The sequence below is a fragment of the Mustela lutreola genome, chromosome 16 (genome assembly GCF_030435805.1).
Source record: "Mustela lutreola isolate mMusLut2 chromosome 16, mMusLut2.pri, whole genome shotgun sequence".
Taxonomy (NCBI): Eukaryota; Metazoa; Chordata; class Mammalia; order Carnivora; family Mustelidae; genus Mustela; species Mustela lutreola.
In genome coordinates, this window is record NC_081305.1 from 48919499 (window position 1) to 48943784 (window position 24286).

The 24286-nt window shown below is 51.6% G+C and overlaps 1 protein-coding gene across 6 annotated transcripts in view; it reads right to left on the reverse strand.

The window, feature by feature from the left end:
* Window positions 1-4259: 4259 nt before the first annotated feature.
* ZNF470 (zinc finger protein 470) overlaps window positions 4260-24286 on the reverse strand; it is a 38763-nt gene continuing 18736 nt past the window's right edge. The window contains exons 1-4 of one of the 6 annotated variants that reach the window (XM_059152292.1): window positions 24025-24105; window positions 19431-19497; window positions 12634-12760; window positions 4260-6437 (exon numbers count right to left, since the gene is read on the reverse strand). In XM_059152292.1, the coding sequence (XP_059008275.1) occupies window positions 4969-6437; window positions 12634-12760; window positions 19431-19463 (1629 nt within the window). In that variant the 5' untranslated portion in view covers window positions 19464-19497; window positions 24025-24105 and the 3' untranslated portion in view covers window positions 4260-4968. The other 5 variants (XM_059152291.1, XM_059152294.1, XM_059152293.1 and 2 more) reach the window with 5 other exon arrangements.

Consider the following 24286-nt stretch of genomic DNA (forward strand, 5'->3'; position numbering starts at 1 on the left):
TTTCTGCCACTTTGCCCTCTTGGGGCCTTGCTGGCGCCAGAGAGACTGCCCCTCCCAGAGCTCTAGGAACAAGCTAGGGAACAACTTGTCCGTAAGTAGTTTTTCAAAAGCTGACCAGCCTATCCAGAGCACTCATGCCGAGAACCTTCTCTACCAGGCTCTCACTCACGCGCCAGCCTCTGTTGGCCTGCCCTCAGCACCCAGGCAGGTACCAGACTACTGTGGCCGCCCCCACAGGCCCTGCAGTCCACTGAGATGATCCAGACACGCTCACCCTGCCTCCCCTGTTCCTTCCTGGGGGACAACGGGACACGGGCCGCATCCAGGTTTCCAGAAACTGCGTTACATCTGGAGCGGAACGGACTGGCGCTTGGGAAGGCTCGCTTGCTTATTCACAACCTAGCCGGCTGGCATTTGTTGATGCTACCCTCGACTCATTCATTCAGCATTTAGCCAGTGCCTACTGTGTGCCAGGCCCTGTTTCAAGTCCTGGGGAAACAACAGTGAGCAAAACCGACCACAGTTCTGCCCTCGTTCCAGTGACAAAGAAGTAAAATCAGTACTAAGGCAGGCTGTAGTCTGGGTCAGGGTCATGAAGCAGGGGATGGAGCTACAAATTTCAAACAGGGAAATCAGGAAGGCAATGTTTAAGGCAGGCCCTTGTGTCGTTCAGGGTTCTCCAGAAAAACAAGTCTTATCTTATTATATGTGTATATTTTATTACATATATCATGCATTTTATGTCATATACTATCATTAGCTCATTGTGTCTTTTTCTTTTTTTAATTTAAATTCAATTAGCCAACCTGTAAGGACATCATTAGTTTCAGATGTAGAGTTCAATAATTCGTCAGTCGCATATAAACCCCAGTGCTCATCACAGTGCATGCCTCCTTAATGCCCATCTCCCAGTTACCCCCTCCTCAACCCCCTCCCCTCCAGCAACCCTTAGTTTGTTTCCCAGTTTAGAGTCTCTCATCATCTCCCTCTTTGATGATTTCACATTTGGTTTTCCCATCCCTTCCCTATTTCTTATGCTTCTTATGCTTCACATATGAGTGAAACCATATGATCATTGACCTTCTCTGCTTGACTTACTTCACTTAGCATAATCTCCTCCAGTCCCCTCCATGCTGATGCAAATGGTGGGTGTCCGTCCTTTCTGATGGCTGAAGAATATTCCCTTGTATATATGGACCACATCTTTATCCATTTGTCTGTTGAAGGGCATCTCAGCTCCTCCCACAGTTTGGCTGTTGTGGACATCGCTGCTATGAACATTCGGGTGCAGGTGCCCCTTTGGATCACTGCATTCGTATCTTTGGGGTAAATCCCTGGTAGAGCAATTGCTGGGTCTTAGGGTAGCTCTTTTTTTTAAACATTGTATATATATATTTTTTCTTTAAAGATTTTATTTATTTATGTGACAGACAGAGATCACAAGTAGACAGAGAAGCAGGCAGAGAGAGGGGGAAGCAGGCTCCCCGCGGAGCAGAGAGCCTGATGCGGGGCTCGATCCCAGGACCCAGAGATCATGACCTGAGCCAAAGGCAGAAGCTTAACCCACTGAGCCAGCCAGGTGCCCCTAACATTGTATATATCTTAAATATATACCCCAAATTATCTTATTTTACATATATTACATAAAATATATAATGTATATAACAATTATAGTAATTACTATATAATACAATGTATACATTATATATGTATGTTATATGTATAATGTTTGATGTTGTGTATTTTTTTTAAGTATAAATGTATGTATTAAGTCTGAGTAGAAAAACACCCCACTTCTCCTGGGTACCAGATGTGCGGGGGCTCTCCTACCCCAAGCAAGTCAGCTGGGTGTCCTACAACTCAGCTCAACTGTCTGCCTGGAGGTAGCGCCCGATCCCACGGGTGGGGGCTCCCCCTGTGCAGTTTCAGAGGCCATTCCCAACTCCAGACTGTAACCTGTCCTGAGTGGCTGTGTCTCAGAGGTTCTCAGTCCTCATCCTTGGGTCTAATTTGTCAGAGGGGCTCACAGAATTCAGACACCTCTTACTCCCTAGGTCCCTGGTTTCTTATGAAGGACCTGACAGAACACAGATGCACGGCTGGGGGAGGAGGTGCACAGGGCGAGGTCTGGGAGGTTCCCAGTGCAGGAGCTTCTGTCCCTGTGGAGCTGCCCCCACCCCCGGACCCAGGCATGGCCAGTCATTAACTCCAGCCCCTCTCCCCTCCTAGAGAAGGGGTGCGTAGGCAGGCTGAAAATCCCAAGCTTCTAATCAGCACTTGGTGTTTCTGGTGACCAACCCTTCAGGGGCCCACCTCATCAGAACAAAAGACACCGCTATGACCCATGAAATTCCAAGAGATTTAGGAGCTCCATGCCAGGACCAAACAAGTACAAAACACTCCCCTTGAGGACACAAACCATTCAGTTGACAGCACTGCGTTCTGCAGGCTACACACATCACCTCATTTATTCCCCACAACAATGCTTCAGGTAAGGACTGCCATTACCCCCACTTTACAAATGAGGAAAGAGGTTCAGAGAGGTTAAGAAACTTGCCCAGAGTCACAAAGCAAGGGCAGAGCCTGGATTTGAACCCCGGTAGTGTGGCTTCCGGGCCCCTGTTCCTCCCGGTGCCCTCATGTGCAGGCTGTGTGATCTCACTCCAGCCTCGATCCCCCCTGGGCCTCGGCTTCCCCACCTGCGCCCGGATGACATGGTGAGAAGGACAGCATTTGTGTCATGTCCTGCGCATGTGCCCAGTGCTCCACACAGGCTAACTGTCCTGACAACATGCTCCCACCCCCTCGTGGGGATCGGTGCTGAACCTCTGATCCCCACTTCCATGCCCTTGGATGGGGATCTCAGCCGCCTGGCTAAAGGTCGCCTGGCGTCTTCAGGTCTCTGTCGGGTGTCGCTGACCACCCAACCTGCATCAGCCTCGTGCCTCGGCTGGCTCACCTCCTCCGACCACCACCGGGCTCCCCTCCGCGGCCGGGCTTCGTATCCCAGCACCTCTTGCCCGCTCACCGCTGTGGAGGCACGAGAACATCAGCTCCAATGGAGGCTCATCCTGCTCCATGCTGTACCCCCAGCCTCGGCTTCGGGAACCGCGCCCAGTGTACAGGAACTGCTGTAGAATGAGGGCCGCTGCGGCCCGTCCATCCCAGGCCTCAGGTTCCCCTATCCAAGCCCACCTTCAGGGACCAGGCAGCAAAGAGTGAAATGGGAGGTGCCGCTCACCTCACCCCTCCACTCCCTGCCCTGCACTGGTTCTGGGAGAGCACTGGCCTGGCAAGGGAAGGCGGAGCAGCCACGCAATTCTAAGCCCCATTCACCCCCCCACCTGTGGCATGACACCACAGGGCTGCCTTCTCTGTGCTCTCCCTCTTCCCCCGGAATCTGATCTGGATGGAATGACCCCACGGCCATGGCAGGCACACAGCAGCTCGGGCCCTGGGCCACTGCCTCTTTCAGGGAGGAAGGAGAGACCTAGACCGAGATATAGACCCATACCCACAGGGTGCTTCACTGGCCATGGCAACTGTTTGTGGCTCAGTCCACAGAATGAAGCTTTGGGCCTTTGTGTCACCGCACCAGGTCTGTCTCCACCAGGACATGACTGAGAAAATGTGCTGGAAACCACCACAAAACCATGAGGGAAGCCGCCTGCAATGAGGCTGGCATAGGACGGGAAAGCCAGAGAACCAGAGCAACACTCCTGACGTCTGGAACAAGCCTATCCTGATACCCACCTGGCTGCCAAACAACCATCCGAGAAACTGTCCACTTTGCTTATGCACTCTTGAGCAGCTGCTTTTCCTGCTCGCAACACAAAGTGCTTAAACATATAAAAGATCTCTTAAAATGAACTGTTTACTCTTTGTGGACATTGACTTAAGAAACACCTAGACATTTGCAACCAGTAGCATCGAATGTTAAAAGAAAGGCAGCATCAAAGGCCCCAAAAAAGGAGACTCTGGGGCTGAATGGGGCCGGTATCTCTGTGTAAACAAAGCATCAGGTGAGCCTTAGGAAACTCCAGTGGAGCTGCCTTCAAATTTAACTGCAAAAATCACTATAAAAACGGAGTGTGTGCCCAGATATGCAAACTTTCTAAGCTAAGTCTTTAAACCGGAATATTTGGTCTGCTGGTGTTTGCCTGACCTTCTCGTCTCCCACAGGCACTGATGCAGATTTCAACGGGACCACTGGTGCCTATATCTTTTGCACCTGACAACTGTTTAAAATTACACCAGTCTCTCTTAATGAAAAGTTTTATTTAAAAAAAAATTTAACAGACTGAGAAACTTTGGCATCCAAAGTGCTTACTGTTATTTGCGGACTCTGAAAACCACCTTTTTCGCCCATTGACAGCTTGCCATGTCAGTGGCAGGTGACATGGTGGGTCTAGCATGGTGGGTCAGGAACGGATGGAGAGAGGGGCCCTCTGGCTTCTACCCCAGGAGGGACTTCATGGAGGATGACAACCTGACATCTGGACCAGATCTAGGGTCCAGAAATGTCCCCACATTCACTTACTGAGTCCACCTCCCCCCGCCCCTCCTGCTTTCCTACTGAGTGTCGCCCAGAGACACCAAATGCCTCGTCCCAGCTCTTATATGCATTCCCACAGCCTGGAACCCTGATTCCAGGTTCCTGGAGCTCCTGGGGGTTTCCAGCCACAACAGCAGCCCTGAACATGGCCCCCAGTGTATCAGACCCGGAGGATGTATCAGACCCTTTCTGCTGTGGGCATGCAGGTGCCCAGTGGGGAGGGAGCTGTCCACGAGGCCCCAGTCGTAAGGCCCCGGTGGGGTGGGACTCCTCTCAGCCGGGGTGCCAGTGGTGGGCGACCCTGTAGGACTTGTCGCACTGCCAGCGGGTCTGATGGATCCCACCCACACTGGAGTGGACTTGGAAGCCCCTGAAGGGAAGCCCCAGGACAAGGTGCACCCCCAGGCCGCCCCCTAGGTGTGGATCCTCAGATGGCGCGTGAGGTTGGTGTTGCGGCTGAAGGCCTTGCCACACTCGCCGCACCGGTATGGCTTCTCGCCCGTGTGGATGCGCTGGTGCACCGTGAGCGAGGAGTTCTTGATGAAGGCCTTGCCACACTGGCTGCACCGGTACGGCTTCTCGCCGGTGTGGATGCGCTGGTGCTCGATGAGGTACGCGCTCTGGCTGAAGGCCTTGCCGCACTCGCCGCATGCGAACGGCTTCTCGCCCGTGTGGCCCATCTGGTGCACGAGCAGCGACGAGCGGCCTGTGAAGTGCTTGCTGCAGACGGCACAGGCGTAGGGCTTCTCACCAGTGTGCACGCGCCGGTGCTGCGTGAGTGCCGAGTTCTTGCTGAAGGCCTTGCCGCACGCGCTGCACTCGAAGGGTTTCACACCGATGTGGAAGCGCTGGTGCTGGATCAGGTAGGAGCTCTGGCTGAAGGCCTTGCCGCACTCACCACACGCGTACGGCCGCTCGCCCGTGTGGCGGCGCCGGTGCAGCGTGAGGGACGAGCTCTTGTTGAAGGCCTTGCCGCACTCCTTGCACGCGTACGGCCGCTCGCCCGTGTGCGTGCGCCGGTGCTCAGTCAGGTGCATGTTCTGGCTGAAGGCGCGGCCACACGCGTCGCACACGTAGGGCTTCTCGCCCGTGTGCGTGCGCTGGTGCACGAGGAGGTGCATGTTCTGGCTGAAGGCCTTGCCGCAGTCCCCGCACGCGTACGGCTTCTCCCCGGTGTGCACGCGCTCGTGCTGCGCCAGCGAGGACGTCTTGCGGAAGGCCTTCCCACATGCGGCACACACGTAGGGCTTCTCGCCCGTGTGCGTGCGCTGGTGCACGACAAGGTTCATGCGCTGGCTGAAGGCCTTGCCACAGTCTCCACACGTGAATGGCTTCTCCCCAGTGTGCACGCGCTGGTGGATGGTGAGGGACGAGCGCTCGATGAAGTGCTTCCCACACGCGTCACACTCAAAGGGCTTCTCGCCCGTGTGGATACGCTGGTGCTTCATTAGCGACGAGCTCCGGCTGAAGGCCTTGCCGCACGCACTGCAGCCATAGGACCTCCTGTCCACGTCCAGTTGGGTTGGCAGGCTGACGGCCGGGTCCCCGGAGAAGGTCTTCTCGAGCGCGGCCAGTGCCCGGGTCCCCTCTTCCCTCGGGCCCTCCGACCGTGGTGGGACCGGCCCAGAGCTCTGCGGGGTGAAGACCTGAAACTCCCGGCCCGTGGCGGGCAGCCCCAGGGAAAGCTCCGGCTGCTGCGGACGGGTCCCTGTGCTTCCCAGCTGCCTCTCTACCCGCTCGCCCTGCGTCCACACTCCATCAGAGGCCACACCGCGAGCACCATGTCTCGGGGGTCTCTCCGTGACCACCCCAGCAGGCGGTCTGTCTTCTGCACTATCCTCCTGTGGCCCCGACTCCTTCATTTCAGGTCTAGTCTCCAAGTCTAGGGGAGGGGAAAGAGAAGAGGAAACACACAGGGTTAACAATGCTGGGAGGAGGGGACCAACCAAAGCCAGCCTGACAAGTACGGGAAGTCAGAGACACAGCAGGGCTCGGAGGCAGACGCAAAGGACATCCTGCTGATCGGAGGGGAGGCAATGAGCTGGTGACAAAGGTGGTTCAAAGAAGCAGAAGCGACCTGATGGGAGCAGAGAGAACAAGAAGGATCCCTTCCGGAGAGTGATGACAAGGACGTCCAGCAGCTGGGCGCTCCGAGAGAGACGTCTGAGGAGAAGCAACAGGAGGCAGGTTGGCTTGGATGGAGCAGAACACGGGCTCCTGCAGACCCAAGCCCTGAGGCACTGCCCTGGGCTCCCTGCTTCTGGACTCCGTCCTGACTGTCCCCACCACTCAGGCTTCCCCAAGCACTCCTACTAGAAATGGTAAGATGCCAGCAGGTTATCCTCCATGTCCCCCCCAGCAGCCAGGCTCCAGCCTTCCCTGTACCCTCAATGCCCCTCACCCCTCTGCCGCCGCCCATTCCCGGAGCAGCAGGTGTCCCTTGGTGCTGTTTCCAGACCCTCTTGCCACTGCACATCTGTCCCTGCCTGCTAGTCCCGGCCATGCTGCGGCTCCAATCCCCTCCCATGTGCATCCTGTTCATTCCTAAATCTCGGTTTCCAGTCTAGAGGACTCTCCCCAGCTCCAGATTCTGTATCATGGATCTAACGGCTTCATTCACAACATTTAAAAACTATGAGCTCTTACACAAAAATCTCATAAAAAATTTCATAAAAAATATGAAAATAGGGGCGCCTGGGTGGCTCAGTGGGTTAAAGCCTCTGCCTTCGGCTCAGGTCATGATCCCAGGGTCCTGGGATTGAGCCCCGCATTGGGCTCTCTGCTCAGCAGGGAGCCTGCTTCCCCCCACCCCACTCTCTCTGCCTGCCTCTCTGCCTACTTGTGATCTCTGTCTGTCAAATAAATAAAATCTTAAAAAAAAAAATGAAGATAAGGCCACGGGGCCCTCCTTCCTACGAGGCAACCAGATCAGAGGTGAAACAGAGCCATTCCTGCTGCCCCATCGAAACCCCGACCCAGCCCACAAGTGCTGGAATCCCAGACCCCTCCCCTAAGTCAGGCCGGGCCAGGCCAAGGGAATATGGACTGCAAGATCTTCTGTATGCTGATGCCTCCCAGACCTGCACCTCACTCAGACCTCCTCTGGGCTCTGCTGACAAGTACATGAAAGCCTACTTGGTGTCCCTCTTGGATACTGCAAACCTAGCACGTCTCCTTCAGAATCTGTGGTTCGGGAAACCCAGACCCTCCAAAATCAACAAAAAAAAGAGAGCCTCACCCAAAAGCCTTAGAGCAGTCAATCAGACACGGAAGGCTCCATACCGCACGACCCTGTCCTGTGAGGTCCCTGGAGTCATCCCACCAGATGCAGAAAGCAGACCGTGGCACCAGGAGCTGGGGCACGGAGTGTGGAGAGGACGTTAACGGGGACAGAATTTCAGTTTTGCAAGATGAAAGAGTTCTGTGAACGGATGGGGGCGGTGGCAGAGCAGTGTGCGCATATTCACCACCATGGAGCTGCATACCCAAATGGTTAAAATGCTGAAGTTTAGGTCTGTTTTACCACTTAAAAATATTTAAAAAACAAAACACACAAACAAAAAAAAAAAGGACGGAGCAGTCAGCCTTGATTAACCCCTTTCCTCCTGCCATCCAGATGGGGGGCAGGAGCACTGAACGGACACAATAGCTCGGGCCTGACCAAATATCGCCTCTCACCCCTGCCACGGACCGAGTTAGCCACCTGGATTTTCTGGCCAAAATGCAGCAAGATCCACCACCCTCCACTGCCCTCACCCCTCTACAACCATTTCCCACTCAGCAGCTAGAGGATGTTCTTAAGAGTCAGGTGAAACTCTCCAGTGTCTTCTTGGCGTGCTGAGTGTCCAGAATCAAAGGCAGCACCTTCCCCTGGTCTAAAGGGTCCTCAGGACAGAGCCAGGCCCCCCTCTCCTGTCTCCCGCCATCCATCCCAGCTCATTTGCTGTCAGTCACACTTGCCCTGTGGCTCCCTATTTTTTCCCAGCAAAGCTGTCCATGCCAAGTTCTTCCTGCCTCCAGGCCTTTGCATCTGCCACCACCCCACCCCACTTTCCCAACGGTGCACATCCTTCAGCCCCCAGCTAACATCCGCCACAGGGAGGCCTTCCCTGTCATCCTACAGTGGAAAGGAACACCCCTCCTGCTTGTTCTTGCCTGGATCTGTCTATTGTCAGCCGCCCTGTGGACAGTGAGCTCCAGGAGGGCACAGACCTTGTCAGGGCCCAGCTCCTACAGCACTGCCTGGCACACAGAAGCCATCAGATGAACATTCCCTGGGCATCATGCCTGGCACGGCGCGAAGCCTTCTGCGTGGATCATCCCACATGGCCCTGACAACCACATGCGAGCTAGGTACTCCTGAGTGTACCCATTTTACAGACGAGGGAACTGAGGGTCTGGGAAACAAGTCACAAACTCAAGGGCACAGCACATTCGAGGCAGAGCTGGGATTCAAGCGGTCTGATCCCAGAGCCATGCGCCCTGAGAAGTCACTGATTTTGCTGTGAGGTACCTTCCTATCCCAGAGAAAAAAATGTGGGAAATACTTAAGGTAGGGGAATGATCGTGGCTTAGCCCCCCTGGGGTGTGCCTGATGTTCAGCCTGATGTTAGGGCAGGTGGCAACACAGGACATGAAGGCTGTGGGGTGGGGACAGGAAGGGGATGGTGAATCCGGATGGGGCCGGTGGGATCTGAGATGTGCTGGAGTATCAACAGGCCATGGCTACAGAGGTCAAAGCAGGCAGAGTCTCAGCTGGAAATTGTTGGAAGTCCTTTGGAGCAAACACCCTTAAGAAGCAGGATGCCACACACCCCACAATCCAAGAGGGCAGGGGAAAGCAGGCAGCCTCCTTTTCGTGGACTAAAACCCATCAGGAGAGGTCATTTGCAGAAAAGCAAACACTTGGCTGTCAGCTCTGAAAAGCTGTGAAGAGACAGCTTGACGTCAGCCCAGTTAAACCAACCAGCCCCACAGCGCTTCACCAACAGGCCCTGCAAACAGCAGCGGCCCACCAACGTGTGGCCTGTGGCAGGCGTGGACATGGACTTTCTTGCTGCAGCCAAGGGAACTGCTAACAGGACAGTGTCTGGAGAGGTCACTTGGGCAAAAAGCCACTAATGTGCAAGACGCTCTTCACTCCTTTGGATCTAAGTAGGGATGTTTTTGTGGAACTAGATTTCTTGTCTCTCATACCTTCTTTTCCCATATTCGATAATTCTATGACTGTTTCTGATCATGAAGTAATTCACCCTTGTTATTAAACAAACATCAAAAAATAACAAAACGGAAGTCTCCTGCAATATCACCTGTGTTAACCATTTGGGTCATATTTTTAGAACTTTCTCTACCCCCTAAAAAAAGAATTTTCTCCCCAGTGCACACCTTTTTACAAAAGTACATAAGACAAACCTGTATACACACACACACACCCATTTTTTCCTCCCTCAAATGGGGCTTCTGGCCCAGATTGAGAAACAGGGATAAGATTTCCCCTCAGCCTACAGCCCAAAGCAGTGGGGAAGGGGGAAGACAAAATATGTTAAACGAAGGTTGTAAGACACTGGACATTAGCCAAGAAAGGGCAACGTGACCTGAGAGGTGGGATCGGACAGGCAAGCCCTACGACCACCCAGCTTATGCAGGAGAAAGGCTGCAGGCCGTGCTATGGGGCCTTAGTGGGAGGAGGGTGGACACTGAGGCAAAGCCTGACAGATTGCATGAGCAGAGAGAGTGTTCTGGAGATCTGCGAGTATCAGATTCCTGATCAGAACAAGCGGACATGGAAACTACCCAAGCTTAGGAAAAAACACCCAAAAGGATTTAAAAATGTACCCAGAGCCGATGAAGGCTGGGAACAGCGACTTCTCACAGCAGCCAGCCATGAAACCTGTACCACATAATTCACAGGCACTGGCCAGGACACTCAGAGGGTCGTGAGGACTGCAAGCTGCCTAGACTGAGCACAGGTCATAAAGGCAGGAACTGAGAGAAGAGCAAATGACACGGTGTTGGTGTTGCGACAGACATCGACGGAGGAGACAGAACAGAGCCCAGAATTGGACCCCCCCCCACACACACACGGACGACTGATTTTTGACAGACGTGCAAAAGCAATTCCGTGGAGAAAATTCCGTGGAATGTCCAGTGGAAAAGTACAGCTTTTTTTTTCATTTGATGAAAAAAAATGAGCTTCAATTAGCACTTTGCATCATTACAAAATTAAAGGATCACAGAATAAAACATAAAACTGTACAACTTAAAGAAGAAAACCTTTGTGGCCTTGAGATAAGCAAAGATTTCTTAGAGAGGACATCAAAAGCACGATCATGGAGAAAAATGACCGATAAATCGGGCTACATGAAATTAGAAGCTTCTGCTCTTCAGCATGAGTGCTGGGGCCCTTGGATACCCACATGCAAGACTGACATTAGACCCCTTTCCTGCAAAATTCACAAAAATTAACTCAAAATGGACCGAAGGCCTAAATGAGGAGCCAAAATTACAAAAGTCTTAGGAGGAAAGACCAGAGTGAATCTTAGTGCCCTTGGATCAGGCAATGGTCTCTCAGACAGGACACCAAAAGCACAACACCACCACTACCACACACCCCTGAAAATGGCTCAAATGACCAAGAATGTGCACATGAACCTTCAACAAGAACACGGAGCACCTGGAAGTCCCGGGCTCTGCGGGCGGAAATGGAAAATGGCACCGCTGCTTTGGAAAAGTGTCTGGCAGTTTCCTGAAGGGGTAATATGCACCCACCACATGACTGAACCATTCTACTGCCCAGTGTTTGCTCAAGAGAAAGGAAAGCACAGGTCCTCTGTGAATGCTGTACACACCGGTTCACAGTGGCTCTATCTGCGGCGGCTCAGAACTGGAGACAACCTGCATGTCCACCAACAACTGAACGGATGGACGAATCCTGGTCTATCCGTGAAACAGAATATTACTCAGCAATGAAGAGAAGTGAACTACTGATACAGATGACATGGGTGAACCTCAAAATAATTAAGCCAAGCAAAAGAAAGCAGACCAAAAGAGAGAGAGAGAGAGAGAGACAGAGAGAACATGCTGCTTGAGTGCGTATATACAAAATTTCAGGATATGCAAATTAAACCACAGTGCCATTGGGCACTCACACATAAAGTGGCCGCCTGGGGACCGGAAGGTGGGTGTGGGAGGCACACAGCGATATTACAAAGGGATAACGGATGTGTTCATTATCTGGATCATGGTGATGGTCTCCCCCCCGAGCGTATACAGATGTCAAAATGCATCAGAATGTTTGCTTTAAATATGTGCAGTTAATCATAGGTCGATTATACTTCCACAAAAGCTGTGAGAGAAATGGGAACATATTCTCGTTCTGGAAGTCAGTGGTTTAAGGGACATCTTCCCATGTCAGCATCTATACACAGTATTTGTCTTTGATGAGCTAAATGGTCTCCATCAAACGGGTACAATCTGATGTGTTTAGTCAGTCTCGCATGGGTGGGCACTGAGGTCATTTCTCCTCTCCTTCCTACGTAAAATTCTGCGCACTCACAGGAACACATCTAAAGGACAGATCCCTAAAAATGTAACCATTCAAATTTTGGTTGATAACGTCCAACGATACTCCAAAACTGCCATTCCAACTTTATACTCTGAAAACAGGAAAGTCCCTTTCCCTGCACCCTTACGATGCCGATAATTATCATTCCTCATGGGCAAAAACGGTATTTCTTTGACTTGATTTGTATTTCTTTTGGCTACTGGGAAGGGTTAAAAACCTTTTATAAAGTGTAATTTAGTGTATTTCGACATTTCTGAACTGCCAGCTCGTATGTTTGGTCCACCTTTCTATTATTCTGGTTCTCACTTCATTCTTATTACTAGGAGCTCTTGATATAATTGTAATCCTCTATTATACATGTGGTAAATATTATTCCCCCACTTCATTACCTGTCAACTTTATTTTTATCTTTGAACTTTCTACAGAGTCAAATCTGTCCACTCTTTTTCTTATTTCTTTGTAGTTCTCAAGTGACAGGCTGATGGTGAGTAATTCAGCGAAGCTGCCCCCTTACCCAGAGAGACCAGGTTCCTGTAGTTCTCCAGCATCACATCTCTGTACAGGTCCTTCTGGGCAGGCTCCAGCTGCTGCCACTCCTCCTGGGTGAAGTCCACTGTCACATCCCTGAACGTCACTGTTTCCTGTAAGAGGAAACCCACAACCACTCACCGCAGGGCCCTGCTCATGGAGGTCTAGAGAAATGGCCAGAAAAGCCAAGAGGATTTAGGGGAGGCATGGGATGTATCTGGAGTGATTTCAACACAGTGTGGAGTCCTGAAGGGACCGACCACTCAGTGTTCTTGGTGCCTACCTATATCGGGACGGTCCTCTGACATAGAAATAAAACAAACGTAAGACTGATTAGAGCAGAACATCACACACTTTAGAAACAGAGCAGGAATCAAAGGGGTAATGACCACGACCCTGTAAATGGATGTGTCCACTAGTTGCCCAGTAAGGGCAGAAGGAATCCAGTCGTTCCACACACCGTCCTGAGCCCTGCAGAGCTACAGTCACTGAGATAGGAGCTGGGAAACAGACACAGAGATAGTTCAAGAATGAGCTCCTCATGAACGAGGCACAAGAACATACATGAGATCGACCAGCTGTCTGAATACCACCACCGAGAAGTCTTCCAGGCACCCGAGCAATGGCAGCTCTAGGGCGCGTCCAGGAAGACTTTGGAAAGCTGACACCGAACGCAGTCTGAGGGACAATGAGTGGCTGGGTCTGTGCGGGGAGGCCACAGGGGTCTGAGGCTTAAGAGGCAGATGAGGCAATGGGGAACGGTGGGGAGTTCCTGGGGTGGAAGCCTCGGTGCCTTCCCGACAGATGCTATAAACCCCGTGTGTAAAATGAATATTCCGCAGCATGGGAGGTAATGATGATGGTGGTGACGTCAACAACCACGTGAGGAGACCTACCACTTACACACTTGCTGTGGGCTGGGTCCTATCCGAAGCGCTTGTCGTAGGTTGAATTACGTCCACCCCCAAGTCCTGTGTGGAAGTCTGAACCCCCACCCCAGGATGGATGTTACTTGGAAACGGGGACATTGCACATGTAATGGGTCAAGATGAAATCATACTGGGCCAGGGTAGGCCCTCAGTCCGACAGGACTGATGTCCGTTTATAAGAGAGATTTAGACACAGACACACGGGCAGGGAGAAAGCCACGGGAAGACGGGCGTCATGCTGCCATGAGCTCAGAACTACCAGAAGCCCGAAGGGAGGCCTGGAGCGGCTCCTCCTCTAAGGCCTTCAGAGGAAGCGTGGCTCTGCCGACACCCTGACCGTGGGGACTTCATCCTCCAGGACTGTAAGAAGACAGGTCTCCGCTGTTAGCCCCCCAGCCTGTGCCGCTTTGTCATGGCAGCACTAGCAGGCCAGTGCCTCCGTCCTGCTCACCACAATATCCCCAGGCTTCCTACAATGCCTGGCGTCCGGCCGGCGCGCGGCAAACAGCTCCCGAGTGAGTAAATGTATCTATGAGAAGGAGGGCATGAGAATTAGGGTAATCCCCATCTGCTGCTCAGAACAGCACATCCATACAGCAGGTGCTTGACAACCATCAGCTACTGTCACTGCCTCCCACAGGTCGTTGGGTCCCTCCAGTGAGCTGAGCACCACTCCTAACCTGGGCCCTGAACCACAGCCCTTCCTCCCTGGGAGACCTCATCTGCTGGCCAGTTCTCTCACTGTCCCCAGCACCTGCCCAGTGCCCTGGGCTCATGCTGGCCTCGCCATTGCAGGGGCCACCATCCCCCGATGCAGAAGCAGCATGCAGCAGTGGTTAAGGGTTTTGACTTGGGAGGCCAGTAGGCTGCAGTGCAATCCTGGCTCTGTCCCTCTTAGGCTGAGTTTCCTTGGGCTACTCTCTCAACCTTTCTGAGACTCATTTGTTCTGTGGGCTTCATAACAACAATCACCCCCTACGGTTGTCCTGGGTGTTAAGCAAGGTAAGGATGTGTGCTTCCAGCCCCGTGCCTGGTATGGCTGGAGTAAGCGCTTGACAGACGCCAGCTTTTGCTATCATCAGTTGATTAATTTTGCTATTTCATATGTATCTTATATATACTTTTTATTATTAATAACAATTATTGATACAGAATATTATTTAATTCTCTGACCTAATACATCCTTTGACCAGTCCTGTTAATAATTCCTTCTTTTAAAAAAACCCACTTTATTGAGGCCTGGGTGCCATACAAAAAGCCATGAACATTAATGAATACAATTTGCTAAGTTTGGAAAGCATACACTCATGTAATCACCACCACGATCAAGGCCATAAACTCATCCATCACTTCAAGTTTCCTCCTGCCCCCTTTTAAAATTTATTTTAATTTTTTTATATGCTAATTCCTTCAGAAAGTCTACCCTAAACACGTTCCATCTCAGCTCACCCAATGAGTCAACTATTTGCTGAGCAGGTCCCACACATCAAGCCTGGGCTGGGGGTGTACAAAAGTGCCCCAGAACCACACGGCCAATCTCGGGAAGTCTCAGAGCCCATGCCTTGCCCAAGCATGCTGGGAGGGCAGACAGCAGGTGGTCAAGGAGACCTCCCGCAGACATGAAGCTTAACCCCAAATGCACCTGAGCCCTCCGTGTCCTCCTAAATAATGCAGGGAAAAGAACAAACAGACACAACCAGCACCGACAAGGTACAAGCGGAGACAGCTCAGGGCAGCTGCTCTGGAAGAGGTCGATGGCCGCTTCGACGGTTAAGTAGTCATTGTGGGAGCCAGCAATCCCTCTCCTGAGTGTGTGCCCGAGAGAAGCAAAGACACGGGTTCACACGAAAAACCTGCCCTGTCCACTGCACCACTGTTAACAATGACCAGAAAGTGAGTGAGCGAGCGTGCTCTCCCTGCGCCACCGCGAAAGCCCTCGCACAGGTGACCGCAAGGCGGGGCCCCACCACCACCGCACTGAACGCAGACACAAACGAGCACGTGGCCGGCGGTTCCACTCCGTGAAACGTCCTGATATGAAAACTCACAGAGACAGGAAGTAGATCAGGGGTTACCCGAACAAAGGGCAGCAAGTGCTACCGGACACACATTTCCGGTCTGCGGGTGAGGACGTTCTGCAATTGCCCAGGGTGGCCGCCGCACAGCCCTGTGGTCAGATGAGATCAGGCAGGCGGGGTGCGTCCCAATAAAGGAGTTACATAAACATCATGACAAACCGACACTCACAGACAACAGAACTGACACGTTCATGCAGCAAATTAAAGTTCAGGTAGATACACAAAAGATTCAGAAGTTTGTGATTATCACCTAAATGATAAATGGAAAAAGGGAAGAAAATACAGGTCATGTATGACCTGTGAACAGAGAGACCTTTAAAGACAACAGATGTTGGGGCGCCTGGGTGACTCAGTGGGTTAAGCCTCTGCCTTCGGCTCGGGTCATGATCCCAGAGTCCTGGGATCAAGCCCCACATTGGGCTCTCTGCTCAGCAGGGAGCCTGCCTCCCCACCTCTCTCTGCCTGCCTCTCTGCCTACTTGTGATCTGTCTGTCAAACAAATAAAATCTTAAAAAAAAAAAAATAATAAAGACAACGGATGATACCACAGAAGGAGAGGCAAATTTGGTTTTAAAAATCTGAAATGTGGAGCCTGGGTGGCTCGGTGGGTTAAGCCTCTGCCTTCGGCTCGGGTCATGATCCCAGCATCCTGGGATGGAGCCCCACATTGGGGTTCCTGCTCAGCCTGCTTCTCCCTCTCCCACTGCCCCTGCTTGTGTTCCCTCTCTCGCTGTGTCTCTTGTTAGGGCCAATTTAATGTTAAAACCTGTTTAACCATTAGGGCCTACTTAGTCAGCATGACTCCATATTGCCTAGGTAGCCATATTACTGTTTATATCCACAGACTTCATTCCGGGAATAAACACCCCAGTAGTTCCTAGCATTGGTTCTGGGTATTGATTCTGGGAGTAAACGCCTTAACAATAGAAGCTACGTACCTTGGGTCTGCGGTTATGCCCTATAAAACCAGCCTGTGAGATCGGGATGGAGACGCTCTCTTCGGAGACGGCCCTGGCCGGTCAGTCTGACTTCTAATGCTTGGCATAGAATAAAACTTTGCAAAACTTTCACTTTGTCTCAGTCCCATTCCTTTGATACCAGACCCCAATATCTCTCTCTGTCAAATAAATAAATAAAATCTTTAAAAACATAAATTAAATAAATAAAAATCTGAAATGCTTTTGTATTTTAAAAATATAGAATAAAAGAAGAAACAAAGAGCAAGCCTGGGAAGAATAGCTGCCACATCTACTTACATACACACGTGTGCATGCTTAAAATTTCCAAAATACTGAGAATCCTGTAGACAGATAATCTACCCACCTGCAGAAATGGCTAACAAACATTTGCTGAAAATAAACCCGGACCAATACCACAGACAACGCTACTCAGAAAGAGATAGCATGACACCATTTGTCACCCATCACGCTCAAGGTCAACACCATGTGTCATTTATATGCCAAGTGCAGAAGAAATTCTGACAACAGTAAACACAAACCTCCCTCCAGCCTGGCAGGAACACACACACCGCCACCACCTGTCGGGAAAGTGCTACGTGCCTCATGGAAGGCTTCAGAAACATCCAACCCAGGATTCCTCCTCAGGGAAGCACACCTAAGAAATCATATGAAACGCACGGAAAGACTTATGCACCAGCCATGTCCCTCCTGATACTGTTCATAACCACGAGTAACAGGAAACAAATAAATGTCCCATGAAAGAACCACGAAGGAAACCAGCTACAGCCCTTAGGTAAAATTTGTATGTAGCCATTAAAATGGATGTTACGGAGAGCTTTTAACTACACAGAGAAATGTTTAGGATGAAATATTCCACAACAACAAAAAAACAGGATATAAAAACTGCTTAGCCAAGGTGATTCTGGTTTTTGCAAAGCATGTATCCAGGGAAAGAAAGACACACAAACACCAAACAGTGGTTATCTCCTGCAGTAAGATCACACAGGTCATTCCGATTCTCTTTGCTATGTTCTTCTGTATTTTTCTAAGCTCTTTATAATGATCGTGTATTTCCTTACCTGCCAGGAATCTTCTTTTATGATAGGCTATTTATAGCATTGAAAAACTTATTTAGAAAAAAAAAAAAAAGAAAAACTTATTTTTTAGGGGCGCGTGGGTGGCTCAATGGATTAAAGCCTCTGCCTTCAGCTCAGGTTGTAGTCTCAGGGTCCTCTGCCTTCAGCTCAGGTCGTAGTCTCAGGGTCCTGGGATTGAGCCCTGCATCAGGCTATCTGCTCACTGGGGAGCCAGTTTCCCTTTCTCTCTCTCTGCCTACTTGTGATCTCTCTCTCTGTGTCAAAAATTAAAAAATAAAAAATAAAATAAATTATTTTTTTTAAGTCAAACTAGTGATGTTTGAAAGTTTATGAAGTTTCAAAATAAGAGAAATCCTTATTAATTAAAAGTTGAGGGCGCCTGGGTGGCTCAGTGGATTAAGCCGCTGCCTTTGGCTCAGGTCATGATCTCAGGGTCCTGGGATCGAGTCCCGCATCGGGTTCTCTGCTCTGTGGGGAGCCTGCTTGCCTCTCTCTCTGCCTGCCTCTCTGCCTACTTGTGATCTCTGTTTGTCAAATAAATAAATAAAATCTTTAAAAAAAAAAAAAAAGTTGAATGGGGAAAAAAATCTCAATATTAAAATGATAGGGCCACCTGGGTGGCTCAGTCATTAAGTGTCTGCCTTGGCTCAGGTCATGATCCCAGGGTCCTGGGATGGAGTTCCGCATCGGGCTCCCTGCTCAGGGGGAAGCCTGCTCAAGTTTCTGAGAACAAAAATAGAAGGAGAGGGGCACCGGGGTGGCTCAGTGGGTTAAAGCCTCTGCCTTCGGCTCAGGTCATGATCCCAGGTCCTGGGATTGAGTCCCCGCATCAGGCTCTCTGCTCGCAAGGAGCCTGTTTCCCTCCCTCTCTCTGCCTGCCTCTCTGCCTACTTGCTATCTCTGTCAAATAAATAAATAAAATCTTTAAATAATAATAATAATAATAATAATCAGGGAAGGAAGAAAATAAATAAATACCCAAATATCCATATGGCCTATATATGGGGAAAGGGACTTTGAGTGAATTATACTGTCTTACTTACAGTTTACTGTGTTTTCTCAGTTTTCTAGGAATATCCATGTTATTTTTTTATTATGAAATATGTCTGGCACAAAAGGAAATTTAGAGAAAATACAACAAGCAACCATACATGTGCCACCCATTAAAGCATAAGCCTACCAGCGAGAGCCACAGACGCCCAGCTGCCCTACCCCAGGGCGGCGTCCTCTCTCTCCAGAGGTAACCGCTGTCCGAAGTGTGCAGGCCCGTTCCAGCCTGTGTTTTGGACTTTCACCACGTGTGTGGGTGTTCGTAAGCGACATTCATGAGTCTGGTCCAGTGTGCGGCCCAAGTCCCTCTGTAGGGGCCTTTTTCACACTTGATGTGGTGTGTTTAACCGCCACTTCCCAGGGGACCATTTGTCTCCTGAAAGCCCCGAGGAGAAAGCCAGTCCCTCCCAGCTGCCCTGTCCCTCTCGGCTGGCTGAAGCCAGTGTCAGGGGCAGGCAAGGGGTTGCTGGGCCCGGAAAGGGCAGAGCAGAGGAGGGCAGCACCCCTGCATGCAACCCACCCCCCGCAGGGCAGACACAGGCCCCTGCAGACTGTGCTGAGCACGTGAGCTCCACAGTGGTGTTGGGAGCAACAGGGTCATCCTGGGCAGGAGTCCTGCCCTTTAAGCTTGAGCCTCCGGAATGGAGTGTGAGAGCGTGACAGGACTTACCAGGGCCTCGTCAGTCAGCAGCTGTGTGGCCATCCTTCCAGTGCCCAGGGTGATAGGAATGGGCAGACTGTGGTTAGGAGAGAGCAAGAGAGAGAGAGGGCACAGTGAGAAACCAGGCCTGGCAGATGGGACAGATAGACACATACCTACCATGAGACAGGCAAGGAGGGATACACACACATACACACACACGTTAATAACAAACACTAAGCTCTGTGCAAGGCCATGGACAGAAATCTCTCCTTTAATCCTCTTAATGCCCCACAAAGTAAGTCCTACTTCTACCCATCCCATTTCACAGATGAGAAAACTGAAGCCCAGGGATAAGTCACTGGCCCAAGATGACACAGCTGGGGAATGGAGGTGGGCCGAGTATGTCCAGCTCTAGGTGCTTGATGCCTCTCAAAAGCACCCCCAGACACCCTCACACCCCCACACTCATTCCCACAGCTGCTGGGAGCAACAGGACCCTCTGCCTTCTCCCAGCCACCTGCTCAGGCCCCCTCCCCAGGTTGGAGTGCTGGTCTGAGGCGCCACTCCCCACCGCTGCAGGCAATTCCCCATGTCTCCTGGGGGTATCTGTGGGGTTCAGCTAATACACACAGAAGGAACCTGGAGCACAAACTCAACACAGAGCTGCCATCATTACTGTTGCTGGTCGAGTATGTTCCAAGAGTAAAATGCAGTCAGCTTTGTTCTGAAGTCTCCTTTCTTATGGCAAAGAATACCCTTTTAAACTAAGTTGATTTAGGGGCACCTAAGTGGCGAAGTCGATAGAGCGTCCAACCCTTGCTTTGGCTCAAGTCGTGATCTCCAGGGTCCTGGGATCAAGCTCCCGTAGGGCTCCACACTCAGCATGGAGTCGGCTTAAGACATTTTCACCCTCTCCCTCTTCCCCTTCCACTTGTGCTTGTGTGCTCTCTCTAAATAAATAAGATCTTTAAAAAAATAAACTAAGTTGATATAATAAATAAATTTAAAAACCAGTGAGCCAATTTAAATAAAAGCAAAGTAAAACACTAGACAGGTGGCATAGGTTAGCACAAATTCTTAGTTTAGGACATGCTAGTGCAGTCCTGGCTCCACAGTGACCTGCCAGGACTTTGCATGCCTCCCATGATGAGGAGCTCACTACCCGAGTCACCAATATCTCTGACTGGAAACAAATTTTCCTTCTGCCATTAAGCCAAAATACACCTCCCTAAACCTCCCTCAGGATCACTTGTAAAAATGCAGTCTTCTATACAAAAGCCCTTCAGCTACTGTGCCATTTCTCAAAATGTCAGAAATCACCAGAAAAGCTTATTATTATTCAGAATACACATCCCTAGGTTTCTGCCTAGACCTGGTGCATCAAACCTGCTGGGATGTGGACCAAGAATTATTGATTTCCAAATGAGTTTCTTAAAGTGTAAGAACCACGAAGACAAAGAAGAGTCTCTTTGAGCTCAAAGGGTCCCCCACTTTTACAAGCAGAAAGTTGCAATTTTAACTCGCACATAAGGACAGGTTGGCAGAAGTCTTTAGAACACTACTTCTCGGCCAGAGGGTGATTTTGGCCCCGGGAGACATTTGGCAATGTCTGGAGACATTCTGTAAGTGCCACAACTTGCGGGAGGCGCAGCTCTGGGCATTTGGTGGGTGGAGACCAAGCAATGCTGCTCAGTACCGCCAAGTATGCCGAGTCCACAAGGCGGCCCCACAGCAAAGACTGCCAACAGAGCGAGGCCAAGGAGCTCCAGTATCCACTGCAAACGCATGGGCTCAGGTCTCTTACCACTTCCCATCCACAGATTCCACAGAACCATGTCTGGCCTGCAGCAAGCCCTCAGTAAAAATGTCCTTCAGCTAAAAAACCCTCCTGTGGTCTCCCACAGCATTAGAAATCACCCAGGCTTCCCAGCTGCCCACGCGGCCCTTATGGTCTGCACCTGCTGGCCGTCACCCTCCCAGTCTGCTCTCCTCTCCAACACTTGGCCCCAGGCACACTGGCCTTCACATCTACTGCTCCCTCTTCCCTAGCCATGGGAAGAACTAGCGCCTTCTCACAGTCAGCTTAAGCATCACCTCCTTGGAGAAGTAAATCCCCCACCCCCAAGCCCCTGAGCTCAAGCGGCAACACCCCTACCCCTTCCACCATCTTCCCATAGCACACATGATTATCAGCAACTGTCTTTTTAAAGAGTCGTTCTCGGGGCGCCTGGGTGGCTCAGTGGGTTAAGCCTCTACCTTCTGCTCAGGTCATGATCTCAAGGTCCTGGGATCTAGCCCCACGTTGTGCCAGATTCTCTGCTCAGCGGGGAGCCTGCTTCCCTCTCTCTGCCTGCCTCTCTGCCTACTTGTGATCTCTCTGTCACATAAATAAAATCTTTAAAAAAATAAAATAAAGAGTTGTTCTCGAGTTCCTTGTCTGTCCTCCCTCCACCAGAAGGCAACTCGTCAGGAAGCAGAGATGATCACGGCATCCAGGACGATGTGTGGCACACAAGAGGCACCCGAACACAGAGGGAAAGAACAGGTGAGCAAACTTCTAGAGCTGGCAAAGACACAAAGAAATGGGCCTTCTCCACACAGCAGAAGGAATGGGAGTCTCTCACCTTTCCAGAAAGCCAGCTGGCAACATAAGAACCCCATAACCCAGCAGCCCTGTCTGAGACTCTGCCACAGCAATAAAAGCTCTGTGTAAAAGGTTACAGCACAAAAAAGCCATATTTACTGTAGAACTATTCCTGGAGGCAAAAGGCCAACCAACCCACAAAAAGTCCAGAAATAAAATAAAAAGTACCCATCAATAAGGGAGAGGCCATATTATGAAGGATCAGGTCTTCTCTACAAAGGAGGCGTAGTTCTGCGTCTACTCACATCCGTAATGTCACTAAGTGAGAAACACAAATTAGATGATAGTTTTACACCTAACTTTAAGCTCTGTGCATAAAGACAAACCAGCACGTGGAGGGCAGGGGTTGCTTCTGTGCAGCATTTCTGAGCCTGGGAAAGACCATGGAATGATGGACACCAGGTGGTGCCTTGAGGGGACAAAGTAGGAATGAGAAGGAGGTGTTATTCATTGTTTTCCTTCATATTCTTTGTTTCGCTGGATGCAGTAATTTCCTATCACTGTTGTAATGTTTGAAAAAATACTTTTCAAAAGGTATTCTTTCCGACTGGCAGACTCTGCCTCCTATCCCTGCACTGTGAAGTCAACAACACCAGCTCTTTGGCTGGACACAAACAGAACCAGAGCCAACTTATCCATGAGGTATAGTGAGCCGGGCGCCCCTAATATCAAAAAGGATGAATGTAATCCAACCCAGAATATATAAATCCTTATAGCCGTGGAATCACAAACTGTAATTTTAATAACAAATTTATTTTGAGAAAGGAGTCCATGAATTCAGAGTGGCCCTGTAAGGTGACACGTGCACAGGGCTGGTGATTATTGGACAGAGTGTGGTCTGAGAGCTGTGCTGTTGCAAAGCCAGTGTCTCCCTCCTTCCTCCTCTTCCTCTGAGGTTTCTGCTATTTCCTTCCTTCCATTGTTTCTAGTGGAGAATTCCATGGGGGAAAAATCCTGGAACTTTGTCTCCAACGAGTTGAAAGGATTAAAGAATTTCCCATTTGTCTGGTGGCTAAGCATGGGGGCTCTGGACCCCAGATGCCTGGGTCTTCTTAGTCTCTAAGCTGGGTGACTTGGTCTCTGAGCTGTTTCCCCATCTGTAAAATGGGGGTGGTCAGGGCTGCAACCTCAGAGCTCCTGGAAGGCCTCTAAAAGGGGTAGTCCCGGAAAGTGCCTAGAGCAGCACTCTCAGTGCCCAGTACACATTCTCTGAACAAATACACCCCTGGTCAGAATGGGGTACGGGCACTACTCCCCTCGAGAAGGCCCTGTGAGCAGAGGCGGGACAGGAAGGAGTACGCCCCCTCGGCCCCACTTGCCACCGCCCACACTCTAGGGCCATGGGCTCCCGCCCCTCCAGAGCCTTCTATAGGACCCACAAGTCTTCGGGGGCCCCAGGCTGGGCCCACTTGTGCAGCCACAGCCGGCCCTCCACACGCGCGACGGCGAGGGCACACCCGGACGCACTCACACCTGGCGACAGACACTGAAGGACACAGGGGGACAGGTGGGCCTCGTAGGGACACACCCCACACCCAGACACAGGGGCCAGAGGCCGGGACCCGCACAGCTGCGCCCCGGGGCGGCGCCCTCACACACACACACACTCGGCCACGCTACCCAAGCAGACGCTCGCACGGACGTGGGGAGTCCGGCCCCGGGCTCAGGGGCGCACCCCGAGACGCTGAGACCGGCGGGCGCGTAGGACGCCGCCCCGCCCCACACTGACTCCACACGGGCCCGACCGAACGGCCCGGGCACACGAGGTCGGGCACACACAGGCGCCTCCTTTCCGACCCCAGCCGCGTCTCCACAGCCCGCAAACCCTCCTCCGCCCCTCCGCGCACGCAGTCCGCATGCCCTCACCTGGGCCCGCACGCCCCCTCCGCCGGGCGAGGGTCTGTCCGCGCGGGGGCACCCAGGTGGGAGACCCCGCCCCCTTTCCTTCCGCCCCGCCCCGTCCGCTGCAGGACTCACCCGCGCGCCTCTGCCAGGACAATGACCCGCGCCTGCGGGGCCCGCCCGGCCGCACTGCGCCTGCGCTGTCGGAGGGACTACACTACCCAGAGGCCCGCGCGCCGCCGCCTCCGTTCGGGCCTCCGGCCGGGCGGAGCGGAGCGAAGCCGAGACCCGATCGCGCCCTCTCGTTTCCTGGAGGTCCCAGCCGCACGGCTACCAACAGGGCTGGGTGGTGGAGGGAAGGGGAGGGAGAGGGCGGGGCGAGAGCAAGGAGGGAAAG